General features: G+C 53.6%; 1 protein-coding gene across 7 annotated transcripts in view; it reads right to left on the reverse strand.

Moving 5' to 3' along the window:
• Positions 1-3,698: 3,698 nt before the first annotated feature.
• The window catches only part of PEBP4 (phosphatidylethanolamine binding protein 4), a 225,642-nt gene continuing 206,654 nt past the window's right edge, over positions 3,699-22,686 (reverse strand). For 5 of the 7 annotated variants that reach the window (NM_001034440.1, XM_005210248.4, XM_024995672.2 and 2 more), the window contains 3 exon segments: positions 3,699-3,993; positions 17,251-17,364; positions 19,616-19,661. In NM_001034440.1, coding sequence (NP_001029612.1) covers positions 3,839-3,993; positions 17,251-17,364; positions 19,616-19,661 — 315 coding nt within the window. In that variant the 3' untranslated portion in view covers positions 3,699-3,838. 7 annotated transcript variants of the gene reach the window in all.

Here is a 22,686-nt window from a genome sequence, read left to right on the forward strand (position 1 = left end):
AACATCTGAACCCATCACTGTCAACCCCTATCACCACCATCATCACCACCAACTTCAACATCAATGTTATCATTTTCATCTTCATCATTAGGAATTCTTCCTATATGTCTTTTTCCATCTCTGTTTTAGCAGTTATTACACAAACAAAGTTCCAGGAAGCAGAGGGGTGATGCAAAGGATTGAGGGTGGTGAACTGTTGGGGTATTTGCCTTGTGCAGGTTGAGGGGGGTGGTAACGGCCTTGAGCTTGGCCAGGCCATTGCTGTCAGCGTCAGGGAGCTGACCCTCCCCACAAATCATGCTTTGTCTAGAAAAGCTTGAGGCTGCTGTCTCTGGGGTTGCACAGAGTCGGGCACGACTGAAGCGACTTAGCAGCAGCAACAGCAGCAGCAGGGGAAGGGAAGACTCCCTTTAGATTCTTTTAGAACTTCTACCCTTCCTTCTTGGCCTACCCAGCTTTGGGATAAATAGAAGATCTGACCTTTATTTTATGTAGCCTGGAGGGTAAAATGAGAGCACTCTGTAAGTGGGCTTCCTAGGTGGTGCTAATGGTAAAGAACCCGCCTTCCATGCAGATTAGACGTAAGAGACAGGGATTCGCTCCCTGGGTAGAAAAGATCCCCATGAGGAGGGCATGGCAACCCACTTCAGTATTCCTGCCTGGAGAATCCCCATGGACAGAGGAGCCTGGCGAGCGACAGTCCATAGGATCATAAAGAGTCGGACATGACTGAAGTGACTTAGCATGCATGGACGTTACCTGTGAGTACTGAGAGTGGGAAGGCCCAGTTAACACCAGATTCTACCATTACTAGTTACAGAACAGGGAGGAAGTCCCTTAACTTATCGGAATGTCAGTTTCCTCATCTATAAGATGACAATCACAACACCTACACTATTAGGTGGTTTTGACAAATGGATGAGAGAATATGTATGAAGGCCTGGTAGGCTGGGAAGCCAGGCAGGAATGAATGCACTAAAGGAGATGTTACATGTCAGGCATTTGGCATGGTGCCTGGTATGCAGACAGCAATCAACAAATGGTATCTGATGATGATAATGATAATATCAGTTCTCCTGTCTGTAAAGGGGTCACTAATACTCCCCTTGGGGCTTCCCAAGTAGCTCAGTGGTAAAAGAATCCTCCTGTGAATGCAGGAGGTGCAGGAGCCACAGGTTCAATCCCTGAATCAGGAAGATCCCTTGGAGGAGGAAATGGCAACACACTCCAGTATTCTTGCCTGGGAAATCCCATGGACAGAGGAGCCTGGTGGGCTACAGTCCATAGGGTTGCAAAGAGTTGGATACAATTGACTACGCATGCAGTACTCCCTTACATTTTTTTAAACTGTTTTGTTGGCAATTTCCAAGCGATCTCCATACTCATTTTGTTTCTTCCTGGAGGAGGCAGTGAAAAGAAAAGGGGCAAGAGGCCCAAAGCCTTCTGCAGGCAGAGAGCTGAGCCAGGTGGGCTTCCCCAAGTTCTCCTGGCCTCCAGACTTTCCCTGCCGACCCCTGGGAGCTCTTTCTCTGTGGCTTTCAGACACGTCTGGCAAGGCTGGCTTCAGTCTAGCGCCTGGGCTAGTTTTGTTATTTTTTCAAGTTTTGGGGCCAGGAGGGTGGGGGTCTCTCCAGCAGCTGAACTAAAAGCCCAAAACACCAGAGGAAGAGAAAAGAGGTGGGGCGGGGGGAAGGAAGGAAAGCAAGCCGATAATTTCCTCGAAGGATAAACATCCGATTTTTTTCCTCACCCAAAATAAACATGCTAGCCACAAGGAATTAAAAGCAGAAGAGGGGAGGATGTGTCTCAATTTGGGGCTGCTCTAGGAAGCTGACCTGCTATTTATGCCGGCCCTGGACACCGACCAGAGCTGCCAGTTACACTGTGGGCCTCGGTGGAGTGAGGGGTGTGGGGAGAGGGCCCAGAGAGAGGGAGGTTCACACACATCCATACAGTTCCTTCAAGGGCTGCCTTTTGTGACGCTGCAAACTGACGTTTCCTTTGGCTGCTTCGTGTAGCCCTGCTGACAAGCCTGTCTGGTGGCCTAGAATGGAGTGGGGAGTTCCTACTACCTGGGATGGTGTCAAACAAAGGCTGTTCTATAGAACAAGAGCTTGCTGTCCATCACCTGGGTGGGGAGCTGAATCTACAGATGTGGGGGCAGGGGGGGTTGGGGGGGACATCATCCAATCCCTTCCCATCACACACTCTGTCTCCCTCCTCCTGGTGTTTTTCAGATCCCCATGGAAAAGACCCTGCTGCTGGGAAAGATTGAGGGAAGGAAGAGAAGGGGGCAACAGAGGATGAGATGGTTGGATGGCATCACTGACTCAATGGAGTTTGAGCAAACTCTAGGAGATAGTGAAGGACAGGGAAGCCTGATGTACTGCAGTCCATGGGGTCACAAAGAGTTGGCCACAACTGAGCAACAACAACAATCACTAAAATCTTCCCACTAGTCAAGAGTGTGCTGGGCCCAGGGGTTGGACGGGGCCCCTTGCCTTCTGGCTAATGCAGGGCACGGCTTTAGGAAGGTAATAACCCATGGCCCCTTTCATCTGGGGCCCTAGGCACTCTGCATGCATGAGTCACCTATCTTGCTGTATTCTAGCCAAGGAGAGGGGAGTAATTAACTCTTGGGAGGGAAACTGAGCAGAGGGTCTTGTTGAGAGGGTAGGGGGTTAGAGTTGGGGGTGGGGGAGTTGAGGAACCAGGGTTTAGCCTGTGAATGAGACCTTGGCACAGAGGTGCCTCCAAGGGATTTTGGGGTAGGAAAGCCAAGAGACTTTCAGAGGATATCCAGAGGCTGTCAAGAAGCCGAAAATCCTTCCTGTGCAGACCAAAGAGTTTCTTCACAGCTTTCTAAAAGCAGACATCAGATCATGCGCTTTCTCCCCTCCAATCTATTTGTCATTTCACGATTCCCCGTCACTTCCAGGGTACAATCCAAAATGTGAACATGACTGCAAGGCCTGACCTGTCCGGTCTTTGTCCATCTGTCCAGGTGGCCAAAGTTTTGGCTTTTCATTGCCCCATCAGCCACGGGAGCTGGGAGGTGCCATGTCTTCTCTCTGTCCCTGTCTCCACTCATAGTTAACCCCTACCCCACTTCTCAGCCGTGAAGTGAAACATGACTTCCTCAGGAAAGACAGGCGTTCCCAAGCCTTGACCACCCTCCACCCCCCATCACAAATCAGGTCCCCTCTACTCCCTCATGGCACTTGCCACATTTGCTGGAATTGCCCGTGGTCATCTGATGGAGAAGTTTGCCCTCCCGTCCTGAACTGGAAGCGCCATGGAACAATCCTCATGTTGGGCCTGCCTTCGTCACATGTGGATCCCCAGCACCTTGGTCAGGCACACACCATGTGCCAACAGTGTTTGTCAAATGAGTGTTCAGAACTGGGAAGGGCCATGGTGATAAACCAACCACCCTTGTCCCTTCTTCCTCCTTCAATTTCGCAACTGAGGAAGTGGAATTTTACGGAGGATAAGTGACTTGCTTAAGGTCACATGGTGCCTCAAGGACCATTCAGGGCTAGAAACTCCCACCTCCTGCCTGTCGCTCCATCCCACCCCACTCCCGACCAACCCCTTGCATTTTACAGGAGTGACCCCAGCCCCAGTGCTGGACATCGATGGATTTCCACCTCTTGGTTTTGGAAGGAGGACAGGTTTGGAAATAAAACATCCAACCATTAAGCCCTAGATGATTTTTTTTTTTAATTTGGAAGAGAAAGGGGGTTCCATACCCAGAGAGGGGGAGTCCATACCCAGACCATGGGTGGTGTGCGCTGTGGACACACTGGCAGTGTGGAGCTTGAGGTCTGGCGGGCAGTTATTTCGGTTCAGGTTTGTCCGTGGTCTCATTGCTTACTACTCCCGGGTTCTGGCGACTTAGCCCATCCAGGTAATATTGGGTCATGAATTGGGTGCTGGCTTCAGGTTCGGTCAGGTGGAAGTGGCTCAGAAATTTGTCCATTTTCCAAGAGCCTGGAAGGACAAACAGACCACAGGGAGGTGATGAGACAGAACTGTGGACTTGAGAACTGGCAGGGGCCTGAGAGGGAGGCCAGCTCTGGGGAATAGAGATAGCAGGTGGTGACCCTGGCCCTTGGTCTGAAGGCAGGAGGTGTCTGGGGTGCCTGCTGGCTCCTGGCTGCAGGGGAAGCCCTGGACATCAGCAGCATCTGGAAAGGATACTTCCCAGAGGACAGTGGGGACCAAGAGTCTGGACTGAGTCAAGGATGGCCTTTAATCTCTTTCTTCAGGCCTTTATTTGGCACAACTCTGCCTTCCCATCGTGTGCAGAAAGGAAATGCCTGGTCAGGTGGGCTACCCACTTCTGCCTCCCACCCATCTTTTCCTGCAAGTTCCCCTGACCTCGTGACTGTGGTCTGAATGCTGCTTTTCTTCATACCTGGTCACCCCCGTTGCCAAGGCTAGGATTGGCAGAAATGTCTATGCCATTTCTTCCAATCTCTTCTCCAGATGCCAGCCCGGCCACCTCCTCCCCAGTCCCAAGAGACATCGTGCGACAGGGTTCCTTCCCCGGGGGTGACACAGATAAAAGGCAAGGCACATGGCCAGGCTGCTTCTCCTTGCCCTGAGGAACTAGATCCTGAAGGGGAGTGGAGAGTGGACGAGACATCCCAGCCTGGACCCTGGGGAAGTCCAGTGTGTGCCCAGGTCAGAGGGGACCTTCTCCAGGGGGAGAGAACACAGGGCTGTGGGGGGAAGGAGGTGCATCTTTTAGAGCAAGTGTGAACAGGCCTAGCAGCAGGGCAAGGAGGGCAAGGCCCCAGGCACAGGGGAGGGGCTTACGGAAGTAGTCAGCGGTATATTCCCATACTCTTGTTTCCCAAACCCCGGGCCTCAGGCACCCTTGGTGGATGGTTGCCAGATAAAATACAGGTTGCCCAGTTCTATTTGAATTTCAGAGGAACAACGAATCCTCTGTTAGTGCAAGTGCATCCCACATATTGTGTGGCCCAGACTTATACTAACAAATTATTCCTTGTTTATCTGAAACTCAAACTGAATTGAGCATCCTATAAGGACAGAGGAGCCTGGTGGGCTATAGTCCATACAGTTGCAGAGAGTTGGACATGACTGATCACACATTTACTTACCTATTTAATGTATTTATTGGGTTGCCCGAAAAGTTCGTTTTGGTTTTTCCATATGCTCATACAGAAAACCTGAATGAACTTTTCTGGCCAACCCAATATTTATTTATCCCTGCCCCCCTGCTTCTCCCCACCCCCTCTCCCACCCCCAATCTAGCAGCCTTTCCTGGCTAGAGGAATTACTGTAGGTAGACCCTGCCTGGAGCAGGGCTAGACAGTGGCTGATACAGCCTGAACCTGAACTAATAGAGACCTCTAACACACCAGGAGGATGAGTTGGGGGGCTGGCAGCCTAGAATTCCTCCCTGAGCCGCCCCTTCACCCACCTGTGGCCCTTCGACTGCATCCACCTCCATTTTCAGCAATGAAGAAAGCAAGTCCCCTCTCTCTGCCACCTGCCACCTGCCAGCTGTTGGCATTTCAAAGATGTTCTCAAGGAGAAGACAATTTTTAATCCAAATAAAACAATGATTTGGAAATAATACCAATAACATGGGGACTTCCATGACGGTCCTGTAGCTAAGACTTGGCACTCTCAATGCTGGGGGCCTGGGTTCCATCCCTGGTCAGGGAACTAAGATCCCACATGTCGAAACTAAGACCTGGTGCAGCCAAGTAAAAAGTAATAGCAAGAACACCAAGATAGTGCTTCCTATGTGCTAGGCACAATTCTAGGAACTCCACACATACTCATTTAATCCCCATGAGGAAAGAAAAGTAAAAGTGAAATTGAAAGTCGCTCAGTCGTATCTGACTCTTTGCAACACAGAATACTGGAATTCTCCAGGCCAGAATACTGGAATGGGTACCCTTTCCCTTCTCCAGGGGATCTTCCCAACCCAGGGATCGAACCCAGGTCTCCCTCATTGCAGGCAGATTCTTTGCCAGCTGAGCCACAAGGGAAGCTCAAGAAAACTGGAGTGGGTAGCCTATCACTTCTCCAGCGGTTCTTCCTGACCCAGGAATCAAACCAGGGTCTCCTACATTGCAGGTGGAGTCTTTACCAACTGAGCTATCAGGGAAGCCCCACAAGGGGAGAAGACTGTTTTTATTCTCAATGCACAGATGGGATAATGGGGTCATAGGACCAGATTTGGTGAAAAAGCTTTTAGGGGAATGGATGGGGGAAAGGAGGGCTTCCCTAGTGGCTTAGATGGTGAAGAATCAGCATGCCGATGCAGGAGACCTGGATTTAATTCCTGGGTCAGGAAGATCCCTTGGAGAAGGGAATGGCAACCCACTCCAGTATTCTTGCCTGGAGAATCCCATGGACAGAGGAGTCTGGTGGCCTACAGTCCACGGGTTTGCAAAGAGCTGGACATGACTGAGCGACTAACACACACACTTCAGGAGAAGGGCCACCATAGGTTCCCTCAAGTCTTATCTGGCTCTGTGTGCATTCAAATTGGGCCTTTGAGGGCTAGAAAACAGGTTTTCTAGTTTTCTAGTTTCAGGACTTCTTTTTGAGGGGGTCGGGCAGTGGCCTGAGATGAAGACCCACTGCTGGGGGTTGGGGGGAGGGGGTGGGGAGCTGCTTTCCACTAGGATGGGAGGGAGGGAGTGAGGAGAGAGCAGGTACTTGCCTGTCTGTGGCCTCTGCCCCGAGGGAGCTGGGCTGGCTGGAAAAGAACTGTAGTTATCACGACCCTGAGAAGGAATGTATATGTACACGTACTATGTATGCGCCAGGGAAAGGGTCATGGGTGAACTGGTGTGTGGCTGGCACGGAGACAAGGGGACCTTCCCCACAGAGCACGGCAGGAAGGAAACCCGTGGCAGGGAAGGAATTGAAACTCATCACAAGATCAGGGCAAGTTGGCAGAAAGAAATCCCCCTGCTCCCAGGGAGACCTTGCTCAGCTCTCCCAGCAGTCTGCTCTCTTGATGGAGTTTGGGGCAGGGGTGCACCTTCCGGGTCCCATTGCTGATATCCCTGGGGTTCTCGGGTTTCTTGGGCAGCTTCTCAAACCAGGCGCATCCCTCGGCAGAGGCACCCAGTGCCGGGCTGCTAGCCTTGGTGGCCTCCTCCCCTGGCTTGGCTGTGACTCCTTACACCTCCGTTTCCTGCCACAGAAGGCGAGAGGAACTGACCCTGTGCAAGTTCTAGAAGGAAGAGGGGTGAGTCAGGCCCTCTGGGTTGTGTGAGGAGCTGGGAGGCTGTGGCTTCTGTGGTTGCTGCCCCGGAGGAAAGCCCCATCCTGCATGGTAGTAGCTCCGGAGGGCTGCCCTGCAGGGAGGGGCGGGCAGCCGGCTGGCTCAGGCCACGCCCCTTGTGCCCGGACCTACCCTGGACCAGCTCTGCCTGGGAAGCCCACAGGACTGGCCAGTGTACTTCTCAGGTCTCTGTGGCGCGAGGCCTCCGGCTGCAGGGAGAAAGGAGGAGGGCGGCTCCTGAACCAATGGCTGGAACACAGGGGTCCCTGGTCTCCTCAGGACGGGGCTGTGGCAGAGGGTGTGCAGGGTGGTCCCTGCACAACCCTAGGGAGTGCTGTTCTGATCCAGCACAACTACACACAGAGGCCGTTTGCTCACTTATTGGGTGGTGCTGACGGGAAAGATGTTAGCTATGAGATATGTTAAACGTTGGGCTTCCCTGGTGGCCCAGTAGTAAAGAATCTGCCTGCTGATGCAGGAGACCTAGGTTTGATCTCTGGGTTGGGAAGATCCCTTGAAGAAGGGAATGGCAATCCACTCCAGTATTCTTGTCTGGAGAATTCCATGGACAGAGGAGCCTGACAAGCTATAATATAGTCCATGGTTTGGAAAGAGTTGGACACAACTTTATCAACTTACCAACTCAACAATAATAGACCTTAGAGATGTTCCAGACCTGGGCTGGGAGGTGGGGAGCGGGGAGAGTTAGGTCATCTCATCTCAAGCCATGGGGAGGGGGTGTTCTGAGCCTCTCTACCAAACACTGGGAGGGGGTGAGTGACCCTTGTCTTCAACAATTGGGAGACAAGCTTCAGAGACTCATCCCATGAATTTGAGTCTTCGGAATGGCAAGGCTGGAATGTTTGGGAATGGCCCTGAGGCAGGTCTTAACTGTCCATCTCTCCACTCCCAGCTTTCCAGATCTGTGGGACTGGCTTACCACTCACTGCCTGGGAGTAGTTCAACACATGGAATGGATCCTCCCCCACCCCTGCCACCATCCAGCCTGTCAGGGTTTAAGAGGCACATGGTTCAGTGGTAAAGCATCTGCCTGCCAATGCAGGAGACCTGGGTTTGATCCCTGGGTTGGGAAGAACCCCTGGAGAAGAAAATGGCAACCCACTCCAGTTTTCTTGCCTGGGAAATCCCATGGACAGAGGAGCCTGGTGGGCTGCGATACATGGGTTACAAAGAGCTGTACAGGACTGAGAGGCTGAGCACTAATGCAAGAGACTGAGAAAGTAAAGCTACACTAGTTTAGTAACACCCACCCACCAGGATTTGGGAGAACTGGGTAGACAGCACCTGGGCCAGAATTCAGAAACTCTGAGCTGAAGGGAATCTCAGACCCTGGGATCCAGGCGCCCCCTAACACTGACAGCTGCTTCTGGGGGCTGCCAGGAGTGTGGAGGGTTACTTGATCCAGGCCCCACTCCTGCCCTTGACAACTTTATAACAGGATGATCAACACTATATTAGGGACTTCCCTGTTGGCCCAGCAGTTAGGAATCCACCTGCCAACGCAGGGGGACTCAGGTACCGTCCCTGGTCGGGGAACTAGGATCCCATGTGCGGAGGGGCGATAAGCCCGTGCCACAACTACTGAGCCCAGGTGCCACAAGTAGAGAAAGCCCACACGCCGCAGGAAGACTCAGCACAGCCAAAATTTAAAAGAAAGAAAAGAAACTGCTTTAAAAAATGAAACAAAACCAACCAAACAAAAAAAACCGTTGGACTAATAACAAGCTAGGCCTTTGTGGGATGGCCTCTCCACTGCACAGTGTGCAGCCCCAGGAGACGAGTTCCCATCCCCCACAGTGGTCCTGGAGTTCTCCACCAGACTCACTCTTTAGACTTCCCTATAGCATGAAGCAGCGCTCCCTGTGTGTCCTTGCTCCCACCTGCCTTGTCATTTGGTCCTCAGTGGACCCTCAGGTGTTCCCCTCTCTCTGGGAAGGAAACACCCATTCAGATTGGCTGGGGAAAGGGACAGGGCTCTAAACCTTGGCATGGGCCCCCCTTAGCTTCTGCTGGGACTCATGACCTCGTGGTGCCTGGCTCAGAGACGCCCTGTCACCCCAGGCCGGTGAGCTGCGTTGAACTGAGGCAGCCACCCTATTCCCCAGCCTCTGGCTGCCCTCCCTCTGCTCAGGGACACAAGTGCTTTCCTGTCAGGGGACAGTGGCCCTGAAGGAAAGACAAAAATTGAACACCAGCCTAATAAGCGTCCCACTGAGTGCCCGGCTCAGGTCTGTAATTTGTCTGGCTCTGCGTGGGGCTGGCTGCCGTGAGGGGAGCGCTGATGCCTTTCTGATGAGATTAATGATGTCCTGGCGGTGGTGGGCGGGAGGCCTGAGCCTTTTATTTTTTTGTGCCGTTAAATGACATCCAGAGACTTCCACTTGGGAGCTGAAAAGCCCTCGTTCCATCACATCCAATTACTCCTGGAGAATATTTGCTGAGTAGCTGATCCTGCTGACTTGAGAGGCTCAGGGCAGAGGGGACCACTATGACTTTGGCGGGAGTGAGAGGGTGGGGATGTCAAGGGGGTTTTCCAAGGTAGAGAGGAGAACCCCCGAGAGCTGGCGAGCGGAAGTGTGATTCCTAATTACCCAGTAAGTGGATCACCGGGCTCCTCCCTCCATCGTGAATTTGGGGGTGGCAGGTAGGTGTGGGTAAGGGAATGAGAAGAGGGGAGACTCCAAATTGTCCACTGAGCCCCCAGTTATCAATTACAATACTTGGTAGTGGTGATGGACGGCTGACTGGAGTTCTGGGTGAAAGTTGGGGATTATCTGCGGTTTCCGGATGATCTGTTCAGTACAGCTTGGGATGGCTGGGCTTGACTGGGGTGTGTTCTGGAAGAGGGTGCCTGGGGCCTGTGGCGGTGGCAGGTGGTTCCGAGCCAGGGCGCCTGTCTGAGAGTTGCCCAGCATGGCCTCACCTGGGCCGCTGCCAGGCCCCCAGTCCTACCCGCTCTGCCAGGTGGGTGGGGCCCTTTGGAGGCAGAAGAGGGCTGCCTGACACAAGCCCACACAGTGACTCAGGGGCTGGGCCCCCGGGCTCCTGGGGCCTGGCCAGGTGAACCACCTTGGGAGGTCATGGGGGGCGGGGAGGGGCTGTTTTGCAGTGGGTTGTGTGTGTTTGTGTCTGTCTGTGCATTTGGGCTGCTCTCCAGGCAGCACTCCCTTCGCTGCTACCTGGCTTGCACTAGGTCTCCCCTCGTTGCCACCAGGCCTGGTGGATCCCCTGCCAGCCTCAGGCCCTCACCATGGATGCTGCCTACTGTAGACGCTGCCTTTGTGCCCTTGGCCCTGGGCTTTCAAACATTTCCCCACAGTGCCCTTACCTCACTCACCCACAGAACTCCACAGGCCTTCAGATGCCACAAGCAAGACTTAAACCCCACGGTGTGGCAAGTCTCTGCCCGTCCCTCCTCTCTGACCCCTGTGGGTGGGTGGCTTACCCAGAGGCGGCTCCATTCAGCAGCCTGTGGTGCTGGGGAGCAAGATTCTGGCTGTCTGGTCTGGAGCCCAGGGACCCTCTTCTGCTCCTCCCACCCTGTTCTGCAAGAAGTCTCCCTGCAGATCCCCCAGGCTTCCGTGGTCAGGCAGACCCAGCCTGGCATGGCCTGTTAGTCCCCATGGTGCCGCAGCACAATTCTGGGCCCGTGGTCTTGGAGAGGCTTGAGGAGCCAGCTGTGGCAGAGGGGATTCCCCAGCTCACCCTGAGGCATGTGAGGCCAGCTTGTGGCACCCCTGGGCAAGGTGCCTAAGGTGTGGCAGGGCACAGACCACAGCTCCTAGAGCTTAAGTCTCCACATGGTGCCGGGTTGCAGCCTTCCTCCAGAGGAGGGGTGTGTGGGGGCATCACCAAGACACCCAGGGCAATGGACGGCCTTGCTCCCTCTCAGACCCCACACTAGGGCCCAGAAGTCTGGTGGTCTGGGTCAGGGGAGATGGAATGTGGGTGAACTGTTGCCAAGACCCTTGGCCCAGAAAGCAGAAGAAAATGATCTTGCTATGAACTGCAGATTCTTAGTCAAGCAAGCCACTCACCATTCTGGGCCCTGATTTCCTCCTCTGCCCCGGGGTTGGTAGGGGGCATGTGGTTACTGTGCTGCCCACTCCACATGGTTGGGTGGTGGGGGAGGGGCAGGGCAGGCTGATAGAGAGGCTGGGACAGGGTGGGTGTGGGCACCGAAATTGTCATTTGTGGGCACAGTGCTCACAGAAGCAGCTGTCTTAGCAGATGTTAAAGGAAGTTGAACGTGAGGTGTGTTTGTGAACGTGGGGGTGTGAAAATGTGCAGATCCCTCTGTGTGTGTGTGTGTGTGTGAATGGTTATCTGTGGGTTTGTCTCCTATACAAACACACTCATTGATTCAAAGTTCACAGAGGGCTGCGCCCAGGGACAGGTGGCAAAAAGGGAATGTAGGACAGACCTGAGCTCTTTCTTCAAGGAAGAGACTAGAGAGTCTTGTGGTGGACATTGTTGCTGTTCAGTTGCTCAGTCGTGTCTGACTTTTTGTTGCAGACCCCATGGACTGCAGCACACCAGGCCTCCCTGTTCTCCACTATCTTCTGGAGTTTACTCAAATTCATGCCCATTGACTTGGTGATGCCATCCAGTCATCTCATCCTCAGTTGCCCCCTTCTCCTTTTGCCTTCAATCTTTCCTAGCATCGGGGTTTTTTTCCAATGAGTCAGCTCTTTGCATCAGGTGGCCCAAGTATTGGAGCTTTAGCAACAGTCCTTCCAATGAATATTCAGGTTGACTTCCTTTATTATTGACTTGTTTGATCTTTGCAGTCCAAGGGGCTCTTAAGAGTGGTGGAAGTGGGAGCCGGCAAGAGGAAAATGTAAAAAATACAGAAGAGAGAAAAGCAGGTGACTGAGGACATAAAACTAGGTGTTTTGTGCACATGTGAGCGTGCAGTAGGAGCAGGAGAGGGCAGGGGAGGCACTGACAGGGGTGGACTTCTCACTGACTGAGAGAAGATGGGCCCTTGGGGGGACTTAGAGAAGCGCCATGGACTGGTGTCCTGAAAGTTTAAAGGCAGTCCTGCTGTGGGGGAAGGGGGAAACGTTCTGCCCAGATTGGCAGGCAGAGGCAAATCCATTGCTGGGTGAGCTGGTGGGCAGGTGGACATGAATGAAGGGGTTAAAGGGTGTTCTGGCAGCGTGTGTGGTATCGAGTGTGGGCCCTCTGCAGACAAGGCCCCTCAAAGCATTTGGTTGGTTCCTCTAGTATCTGGAAGTCTAGGGCCAAATCCAAGGCTGCCATGAAGACCATGTGCAGAGAAACCATCATGAAACCCAGATGAACCCAGAGACCGGATTCTAGGCTTTGGGTGAAGAGGATGGGGAGGGGCGGGGGTTGGAGATTAGACCTGGGGGAGGGGAGCTAAACTGGGAAGCCAAGGGGGCAAGTCCTGTGTCTTATAGACCCAAGATAAGGCCAGTTCCAAATCTGAAAAGGTGAGGTGTGGCCTTTGGGACAAATGTCAGTGAAACTGGGTCAGCCCTTGTCAGAGGGCACCAGTTCAGGCTCTATCAGCCTCAGCATTCTCCTCCATTTAGGGTGTGGTCACATGGCAACCCACTCCAGTATTCTTGCCTTGAGAACCCGTGGATGGAGGAGGCTGGCGGGCTACATCTATGGGGTCGTAAAAATGTCAGACATGACTTAGCGAATGAACAACAACAACAACATCATTAAGCGATGTGACTGTCTCCCTCCACTCTCTCTGTGAGCTCCTAGTGTCTGCAGAGATTCGCCAGGTTACTCCACACATCCGCAGCAGCAGGGATGTACTTCTGTACCCACGGCACCCAGAATGGGGCCTCAAACACACTTGACACCAAGCGTCACCTGAATGGATGCAGAAGGCACTGCTGAATCATGATGTGGAAAGTGGCACAGGGAGGAGGGAGCTGTGGAAAGGCAGGACTTCACCGACTAGAAGCGAGGTGGGCCCAGATCCTCTTCCAGCAGTGGTCCCGGTGGCCCTGGATCTGATAAAAGGCCTCTGCCCAGAAGCCCACAGGACTGGCGGTGGCGGGAGTCGCACCCAGATTTGTGTGGTGAAACTGGCAGGTGGGAGAGTTCCATGAACCAGAAGCAAATCTGTTGAGGGTCATTCTGGGGTAGACCAGCTAGACTAACTCCTTATCTTGATAATGGAGATACTGAGGCCTAGGGAGGTGAGGTGGTTTGTCCAGGGTCGGACAGTGAGCATTTGGATGTTGAGATCTCCCATCTGTTGACCCCTCGTATGTCATCCTGGAGTCACAGGACAAAGAGGAATCCTGGAGAGGGTTGGGCCCCTGACCCTGAACAATGCCACCTCCCCCATCAATCCTGACCCCCAAAACAGTCATATAAGTTCATGGAGAATAATCTCATGCTTCATTCTCATTGAATCTTGTCATTCACAGGCTAAGTTCCAGCATAAGGAGCAACCCCAAAGGACTGAGTCAAGTTAACCATCTTCCGTGGATACCCTTCTACATGGGCTCTTGCATACTGACCTCTCCCCTCCAGCCTCTGGATGCTGTTCCTGTCAGTTCATCCAGGGGTCATTTGACCAGGGTTGGCTATGGCACACATACCCTGGGACTCCCCACCTCCCTCCATGGAAAGAAAACTAGATCAAAGTAAGCCCCAGGGCCTGTGCTCATGGGCAAGGCCTCTTGTCCTGGACTCCTGAGGGCTGGTCCAGCTTGAGTGCCAAGAGACCCTCTGGCACTGTGCGAATGTTAGAGACTGCCTGGCCTTGGGAAATGCACACAAGCAGCTTCTGCTTTTGCAGTCAGCCCTGGGCTCATCCATGCCACACACCCCTAGGCCCCCAATGGCCTCCTGTCCTCTCATTCTAGTCTGTGCTGCCCACCACTCTGGTGCAGTTTTCTCTAAAGAGTGGCTTTTGTGTGTTACTCTTCACATGGGCAATCTCCAGTAGTTCTCTAGGGCCCCCACCAAAGTCATGCCTGTGCTGGGCTTTGGAGAACCTCCATGACCTCCCACTTTCTCCTTTCATCACCATCACAGGGGGCCTCCTCACTTTTTATATCTTTTTAAAAAATTTATTTATTTATTTTTGGCTGTGCTGGGTCTTTGTTGCAGCTCAGGCTTTTCTCTAGTTGTGGGGAGTGGACTTCTTACTGTGGTGGCTCTTCTTGCTGTGGAGTACAATAAGATCCAGCATCTTGTTGCTCTAGGGCACACGGGCTTCAGTAGTTGTGGCTCCTGGGTTAGTTGTTCCATGGTATGTGGGATATTCCCGGACCAGGGATCAAACCTGTGTCCGCGCTGGCAGGCGGGTTCCCAACCACTGGACCACCAGGGAAGCCCTTCTCACTTTTAAAAATAAGCTTTGCCTCTGCAGTTTCCCCAGTCCAGAGCACCCTTTCCCCCTTCACTCAAGGATTCGAATCTCTTCCTTCTCCAGGGCCAGCCTACACTCGGCCTCCTCCAAGTGGCCTCAGGACACTGTGGATCTGAAGATCCAACTCTTTGTTTTCTAGAGGAGGAAATCACGGCCCAGAGACATTAGCTGACCTGCTGAGACGTCAAATCACTAGGTAGACTAGAAATCAATGTTTCCTCACCCTGCAGTAAAATACTTTTCACTCTTCCCAGCTGAAGAAGGTGTGTCATCCTGGAGGGAAAGGGAACCTGGAAAGGGACAGGACTGTCTCTAAGTCCACTGGAGCTCCCGTTGTCCTTCCAGCCAGAAACACACAATTAAGTGCTTAATTATACACTGCTCTGCATTGTTATTTGAGTGTTTCCAAAGGAGATTGTAAGCCCCTTGAGGGCAGGGATCTTTCCCTGTGCCCTGGATCATGTTCCCTCCAAAGACCTTAGCACGGGGCACATGGAAGACATCACACCATGGGACTGGAACCTGGAAACTTTCATCTGCCAGAATAATTTTACCGTCTCCATTGCTGGCAGCAAACAAAACAGCATATGGTAGCCAAAGGGACTCTGCCCAGCGGCAAGTCCGGTTCCAAAGTTTTCACAGAGATGGAAGGAGGGTTTTGCTGGGAGTGCGCAAAAAACCGTGGCTTTGGCAAAGATCCAAAGGGGACGAATAGAGTTTCAGGCCCAATGGGCTTGCAGTTTCATTGCCTGCTGCTGCAGTCATAGGAAAGGCACCGATGGCTCTGGAGGACAAGCTGTGCAAGGGGTGGCAGAGGTCTTTGGTGCGCGCACCTGTCCTCCTCCTTCGCCCCTTTCGCAGCTCCTCTGGGCATCGCCTAATGTTTCTCCCGGCTCCATCCCTCTCTCACCCTGGAAGAGTACTTGGTCCGCTGGAGGCCCCTTCAGGGGACTGTCTGAGCGTTATCCTGTCCAGGGCACTGGCATTGAGGCCCTGATGTTTAATGTGGACCTCAAAGGCACTGTGTTCCTTTATTCGACTCCCATGTCGCATAAACATTGTAGGCTGAGGTGCTGGTTTCCAGCCCCCCTGGAAAATCGCAGTACCAGGATTGGTGGAAGGGGCTTCGTGATGAGACAGGGACCTAGGGAACTGGAGAAACTGGTCTTGGTCTGGACAAGAAACATTTTTATTTCCCTTCTCTCTTTGTAGCCAAACTTGAAACCATGTCTCTGGCAAAGCTGTTTGAATAGATTTACAGATTGGTGAGGCGCTCGGGGCATCTGGGGAAGGTTCACCGGTAGAAAGGTTGTACCAGCTCCACTTCCAGGGCGGCCTGGAGCCACCTGTGATTGGTGGACCCTGCTCGGCACATCTGAAGGGCTCCACACTCCCCTCCTCTCCTCTGAGGCCCGAGGCAGACTTGTGACAATACCTTCTCTGGCTTCCCAGTGGGTGGAGGTTGGTTAGGATCACTGGGTGAGAGGAAATGGCTGATGACGCCCACCCACCCCCTCACCCTCTGTCAGCCTGGGGGATGTGCCCTTTGTCCTCCCAAGTTGGCATTTGTGCATTCCACATTCTCTTCCCTTCCCTAAAACGGGGTGTGAGACATACAGCGCACAGGGATCACATTATTTCCCACATTCATGAAGAGAAATCTTAGGTTCAGAGAGGGTGGCGTGGCCCTCACAGGGTCAGGTGAGTCACCTGTGACATCGCATCTCAGTAGCCAGGTGTCCCCAGCTCCTTCAGGGCCTCAGCTCTGGTGGTAGGAGGACCAAGGCCATGCAGGCTGGGTTAACCACTGGGGTGCTGCGGGTTCTGGGTCCTCTGGAGAGTGCTGGGAGGGCTGCTCAGAGAAGCCAAAGAGGGGGCATGGCCAGGGATGTCTCTGTCCCACCACTGAGATGGCACAGAGCAATTAAGGACCGATGAAGACAGACCGGCAGGATGGCATTCCAGGGCCCTCTCGCCCAGATCAGACTCAATTACTGGGTACAATTATATGCAGAAGTGCTGTGGGGTAGCTGCCTGCACATGCCATTTGAAGCTACTGGAGGAGATGCTTCTTTCTCTGACTCTAGTTACCCACTTTGGGACCCTGCCTTATAGACCCAACTACCCAACTAAAGCCTCCATCAGGGATGATGGAACTGGCTTCTAGGGGGAGACCATGTCTGATGTCAACATCTCTTTTGGGACATTCATCCCGGTTTATTCTCAAGAGACACCACACCCTTTGACTCTGGCCTCCAAGGCTCATGGACTTCCCTGGTGGCTCAGATGGTAAAGAATCTGCCTGCAAGTCAGGAGACCCGGGTTTGATCCCTGGGTCGGGAAGATCCCTTGGAGAAGGGAATGGCAACCCACTCCAGTATTCTTGCCTGGAGAATCCCATGGACAGAGGAGACTAGCAGGCTATAGTTCATGGAGTTGCAAAGAGTCAGACATGATTAAGCGACTAACACTCTAAGGCTCATGGGTAGAGTTAAGGTCCCAACTTGCCCACAAATACTCGAACCATTCACTTCCACCCCAGAATTCACCCCAGTTTTGAATAATGGGAAGGTCTTACCTCGAGTTTTGTTTTCTTTGGGAGAGAGAGAGATGGTCCTTCCTTCCTGAAGATAGACAAAGAACTGGTAGCGATGTAAGCCACTGTGTGCTGGTGGGGAGGGAGGATGGTAGGCTATGGGAAGAAAAAGGAGAGAGGGTAGGCTCCATGTGCCCCAGTACACAGGGGCTCCTGGCTGCTCTGGGAAGGGGGCAAAGAGTCAGTCTTGGTCCTTTTCATGGTCCTCGCTGACTCTCCTAGGGTCCCAGCTGTGTGTGTGTGGGTGGGGGGAGGTCCACATACTGCAGACCTTCAGGCTTTATCTTGGGCAGAATCTCATCTTCAGTCACTTCATTTAAGAAGCGCTTTGTTTGGGGTGGTGGGGGGAGGAGGAGGTGTGGGCAGGTTGAAGGTCTTGGGTGCTGGCTGGACTCTTGGGCCTTTCCGGACCAGTGGGTCTTGGTGTTGTCCCCTTTCCGCTTTGGTCTATCCTGATGGATTTCCTGCCTCAAGAGAAACCCCATCTTCCTCTGCGAGTGTGTTTGGCAGGGGATTTTTATTTATTTTCTCAGCATTTCCTTATGAACTCAATCCCCAAAGAAGCAAATTTCTTGGCTGGATCCGGAGGATCTGGAAGTGGTTACGGGGGTGGGTGGGACTCGGTTCAAAGGTTTGATCATGGAAGCTGTAGGATCTGGGTGCTTGGGGCACCGGGAGCTGACTCAGTCTCTTCCGGAGGAGAGTGCCCATCTCCCCTCCTTTTGCTCTTTGTGCGGGAGGCACTGTTTGTTGAGGGGGAGATGTGGAGTGGGGACATCTCTCATCCTTCCCCTAAGTTTATGCAGGGCCTCGGGGTTTTGCGGGTCAGACTCCTGCAGACTGTTCCAGCTGGGCCTCCTTCCAAGAGTGTGGTGCCTCTTTCCCACCCCTCTGCTCCCTTCATCTTTCTTTCCAAGGAACCAAGCATCTTCTGAGGGGTGGGTGGGGATGGAGTGTTTGCAAGGATGCTGCTAGTGGGATGGAGCATTGACATATGATGGCCACTTCCCTCTCCTGATTGTCAGTTAGATGAGAATCACTTGCTTCTCAGAGCGGTGGAAGCTTTCCTCCTGGTGCACTTCCGGCCTCTGGCATGCTCGCAGCCAGGGGAATTCCTGACTATTCATTCCTCCCTGGGTTTTTACATTGCAGAGCAGATGTGTGTGTGTGTGTGTGTGAACCCAGGGTCTGCTAGAAGTCATGTGAGTTGTGTGAACCAGGGTCTACCCTGGGGTGGGTGTGGGTTTTGCAGGAACTGGTGCATGTGTGCCCAGGCTATTTTGGAGGGGCTCTGCAGTGTGTGCGTGTGGGTAAATTGACGCTTTTTTTTTATACAAATACTGCTGTCCAGTGATGGATCTCAGTGGTTCTGTGCAGCTGGGAATTTGTCCTAGGGGGAGATGGAGATGGAAGCTCTTCTCACTAGGGTGTTCCTGAAGAAACTCTCCCTCCAAAAGTAGAGCTGAGAGGCACGAGGAGGAAGACAATGGGACACATTTGTTGAGCTGCATCTTGGGGCCAGGCCCCAGCTAGGTGCTTTCCCATGTCACTAGTCACAAGTGTTAGTCGCTCAGTTGTGTCCGACTCTGTGGCCCCGTGGACTGTTAGCCTGCCAGGTTCCTCTCTGTCCATGGGATTCTCCAGTCAGGGATACTAGAGTGGGTTGTCGCATCCCCGGAATCCTCATCACGACTCGGGAAGGCGGGTATTATGGCTATTATCTAGATGAGGAAACTGGGGCTCTGAGTTGACAGTCAGTGGTGGAGCTGGGCTTTGTATCCAGGCCTGGCTGGTGCCCGAGTCTGTGTTGCTTCACCAAACCATGAAACTCAGTTGTTTTTTTTCTTGCTCAACCCTTTGCCAGGGGCCAGCTCATCCTTGGGGCAGTTGCTTCAAGCTGAGTGGTGGGCCTGCTCTTGCTGGCGGATCCCAGAGGGAAGGGAGGAGGGGAGCTGGTGGTGAGGATGGGGGTGGGAAGAAGAGGGGATTGGAGAAAAGGGAGGTCCATGCAGCTGCATAGTAGGGCTGGGAGAGAGCAGGGAGGGGACCAAGCCCATTTTGGGGGGCAGTTCTGGTTCCGGGTTCTGTCTCAGAAAAGCCCTGTAAGTTAATGTAGGCTCCATCTCTTACTGGTTGTGTGACATGGGACAGGTGGGTCTATGCCTCAGTTTCCTCCTCTTTATAAAAGAGATGTTGATGGCAGTGACCTTAAAGGACAGTTGTGAAGATTAAATCAGAACGTTCAAGTGAACTCGGGGATCAGTGCTTCCCACACCGTGAAGCTGTATTGCTATGATGCTTGTCATTGCCCTGGCTGGGGGGAGGGGCCCTGGAGGGTGTCACTCACGCGATAACTCCTGGCCCTGAATCTTCCCTATCTTCATGTCGGAGCCCTGAAAATAAGAGATAGGCACGGGCAAGGGTTACTCCCAGGGCAGCGGAAGACCACACCATCCACTCAGTCCCAGTAGGCTCTGCTGAGTTCTGTCTTTCTCTCTGAGAGAGCAGGATGGGAAAGGAGGAAGCGGTCTGACTGTCCTGGGGGATGCTGCTAGGACAGGCTGTGGGGTTTAGAATGGTGCCTCAGGGGGTCTGGGAGAGAGGACAGATACAGACATTGTTGGGGATGACCTGCTGGCAAGGCACGGACCCCCTGGTCTATGGAGAGCCTGAGAGGATCCTTCCGGAAGAGACATCCCCCCCTCACCCTCCGTGCTCCTAGGCTGAGCCCAGGATGCGCCTCTAGGTCTGTGGGTCCTGTTAAATCTAGTGCCTGGGCTGACCATGCTCACTGCTTGCCCATCCTCTCAGGCTGTCTTTGGGACCTTCAGAATACTCTGCCAACGGCTGCCTGAGCAGCTAGCAGGGCAAGGGAGGGCCAGAGGAGGCTGGACCACCTGATTCTGAGGCTCGAGGGGACTCAGTCCACCATGCTGGGTGGCTGGGACAGCCTCAGTTTTCCCCCTTCCCTTGCTCCCTTTCCCTTCCCCCTCCCCTCCACTCAGTGTCTGTGAGATAATGAGGTGATCCTGGGGGCGGGTGCTAATTACTGTTTGTGCAGGGCCGGGAGATGCTCAGATGAAAGGTGCTGGAGCGGGCCCCTGGGTCTGTGCCATGGCTCGGGGCCCCGGGCCATGCCAGAGAGTCCTGCGGCCCCTAGGTGTGGGGTTTTATAGCCTTAATGATGGTGATTAGTGTGGCTCTTCGCTGGTTCTGCCAACACCTAACTGTGCCCTGGCCACCTTTCCACCCAGCCCTGCTGGTGCGGCCCCTGCTCCTTACCCGTGAGAGGAGGTAGGGGTGGGGTGGGGCAGGGGAGCATGCGATATTTCTCCTCAGGTCTCTGCAGAGCTTCTCAGAGTCTGAGTGACCCAAACCCCAGTGTGGTTTCCTTTTTACAAAAACGCAAGCCCCGTTCCATTCCAGACCCCCCATCCCCTTCCTGTTCTCCCCTTTAGGCTGCAGTTTGTCCAAGTTTGTGCCAGAATATCCCTCTCCCTCCCCTCCCCCTGCTCCTCCGTGTCCAGCTAGGTCACCTGTGGTGGGAAGAAGGGGCAGGAGACTGCAGAAGGATGGAGCCCCGCTTTGAGCCCCACTCCCACTGTTTCCTGCATGTCTTTTGATGTCCTTGCCCTCAGCCTCACCCCATCTTGTTTGCTCAGTAACACCCAGGTAGCCTTCTAATTCAGCCCCTCAGATGGACCTGAGCTCTGCTTACCCCCTCTCCCCCAGGATCAGGCCAGGCCTTATCTAGGGCTGGCTTGAGACCCTGGTGTGGCCAGCAGCTGAGGTGCTGGGGTGGCAGGATGTGTGGGGGAAATGGAGGCCCCTCCCCTGGATACTCTTCTCTCTCCCAGGGAGAGGCGGGGAGGACCTGAGGCCTTCCAGTCGCTTTCTCCGAATAGCTCCCTGGCCTCTCTAGCAGGACTGAAAGGTGGGTGCTGAGGCCAGGGAAGCCCAGCCCAGCCTGGCCTCCCCCTCGTTCCCAGCCTCCCCCTCATTCCTTCCCAAGTCAGCCCGGCCAGTGGTTTGTTTAAACAAAACAATAGCAACCTAGGCCGGCTGTTTCTTTTCAATTCCCCACAGGCTTGGGTCCCACCCAGAGTGATAAACAGGCCTCTCTCCTGGTGCAAACACAGAGAGGGGGCGAGGGCGCGGTAGGCCCTGGGCCTGTAGGGTCAGAGCAGTGTGGAAAGTCTGATCGTAGCCTCCATGAGGGTGGGGAGGCTCTCCGTCCCCTCCCTTTCACTCTGGGGAGTCTTTTTCTCCTTGGCCGGGGCTGGTTTGGCAAGGACACATGCAAACCCTTAGTAACACTGGCGGCCCTTCCTGCCCGCCTTCTCCTGCCCACTGCCCCCGAGATCGGCTGAGGCAGCTGCCAGGGGGCGTGAGCAGATGGTACTGATGGCCTGGAGAGCCTAGAGGGTCTCTCGGGACCCTGTCCTTGGACAGATACTAATCCTTGTTGGCAGGAAAAGCACCATGGAAAGTTCTGAGAAAAGACCAGGCAGCAGAAGGGTCCCTGAATGTGGTCAGCTCTGTTGGTGTTTACTCAAGTTGGGTTGGGAATTGGCTAAGCTCCCCTTTGGCCATCAACCGTCCTCAGGGGCTTAACGTTTCTACCACAGAACTAACACCTGGTGGGGGCCTTAGCAAACCAAATCCAAGGGTGAGCAAGTTGAGTCCCCAAAAGAGCTCAGACAACACGTCCAGCACCACGCGAGTGGTGAGTGAGCGAATGCCAAAGGTTCTAGGAGGAGGGGGCCTCAGACCCTTTGACCTTGGACCCACAGTACTTCTTCTAAGACACTGTGACAATCCCTTTCCTTCTCTAGGAGGTGTTTTTTGGGAAAAGTGAAAGACTTAGTTGCTCAGTCATGTCTGACTCTTTGCGACCCTGTGGACTTTAGCCCGCCAGACTCCTCTGACTATGGGATTCTCCAGGCAAGGATGCTGGAGTGGGTAGCCATTTCCTTCTTTAGGGGATCTTCCCAACCTAGAGATTGAACCCAGGTCTCCTGCAATGTAGGCAGATTCTTCACCATCTGAGCCACCCACCGTTATGTATTAATTTTTCTTGGCAGTACCCTGTGGCATGCAGGATCCTTGTTCCCTGACCAGGGATTGAACATGCACCCCTTGCATTGGAAGCATGGAGTCTTAACCACTGGACCACCAGGGAAGTCCCAGGAAGACCATTATTAATGTATACAGGTATTATCCAGCTAATGGAGGACAGGGAAGCCTGGCGTGCTGCAGTCCGTGGGGTTGCAAAGAATCGGACTTGACTGAGTGATTGAACAACATTACCTGGAGGACTGGGGCTCCTGTGGCAATGATTACGCACCCCCTCAACACCACCCCCATCCCATGTGAAAACATGAACTCTCCTAAAGCATCATCATGGCTTACAGTGTC

This window comes from Bos taurus, chromosome 8 (assembly GCF_002263795.3).
Source record: "Bos taurus isolate L1 Dominette 01449 registration number 42190680 breed Hereford chromosome 8, ARS-UCD2.0, whole genome shotgun sequence".
NCBI lineage: Eukaryota > Metazoa > Chordata > Mammalia > Artiodactyla > Bovidae > Bos > Bos taurus.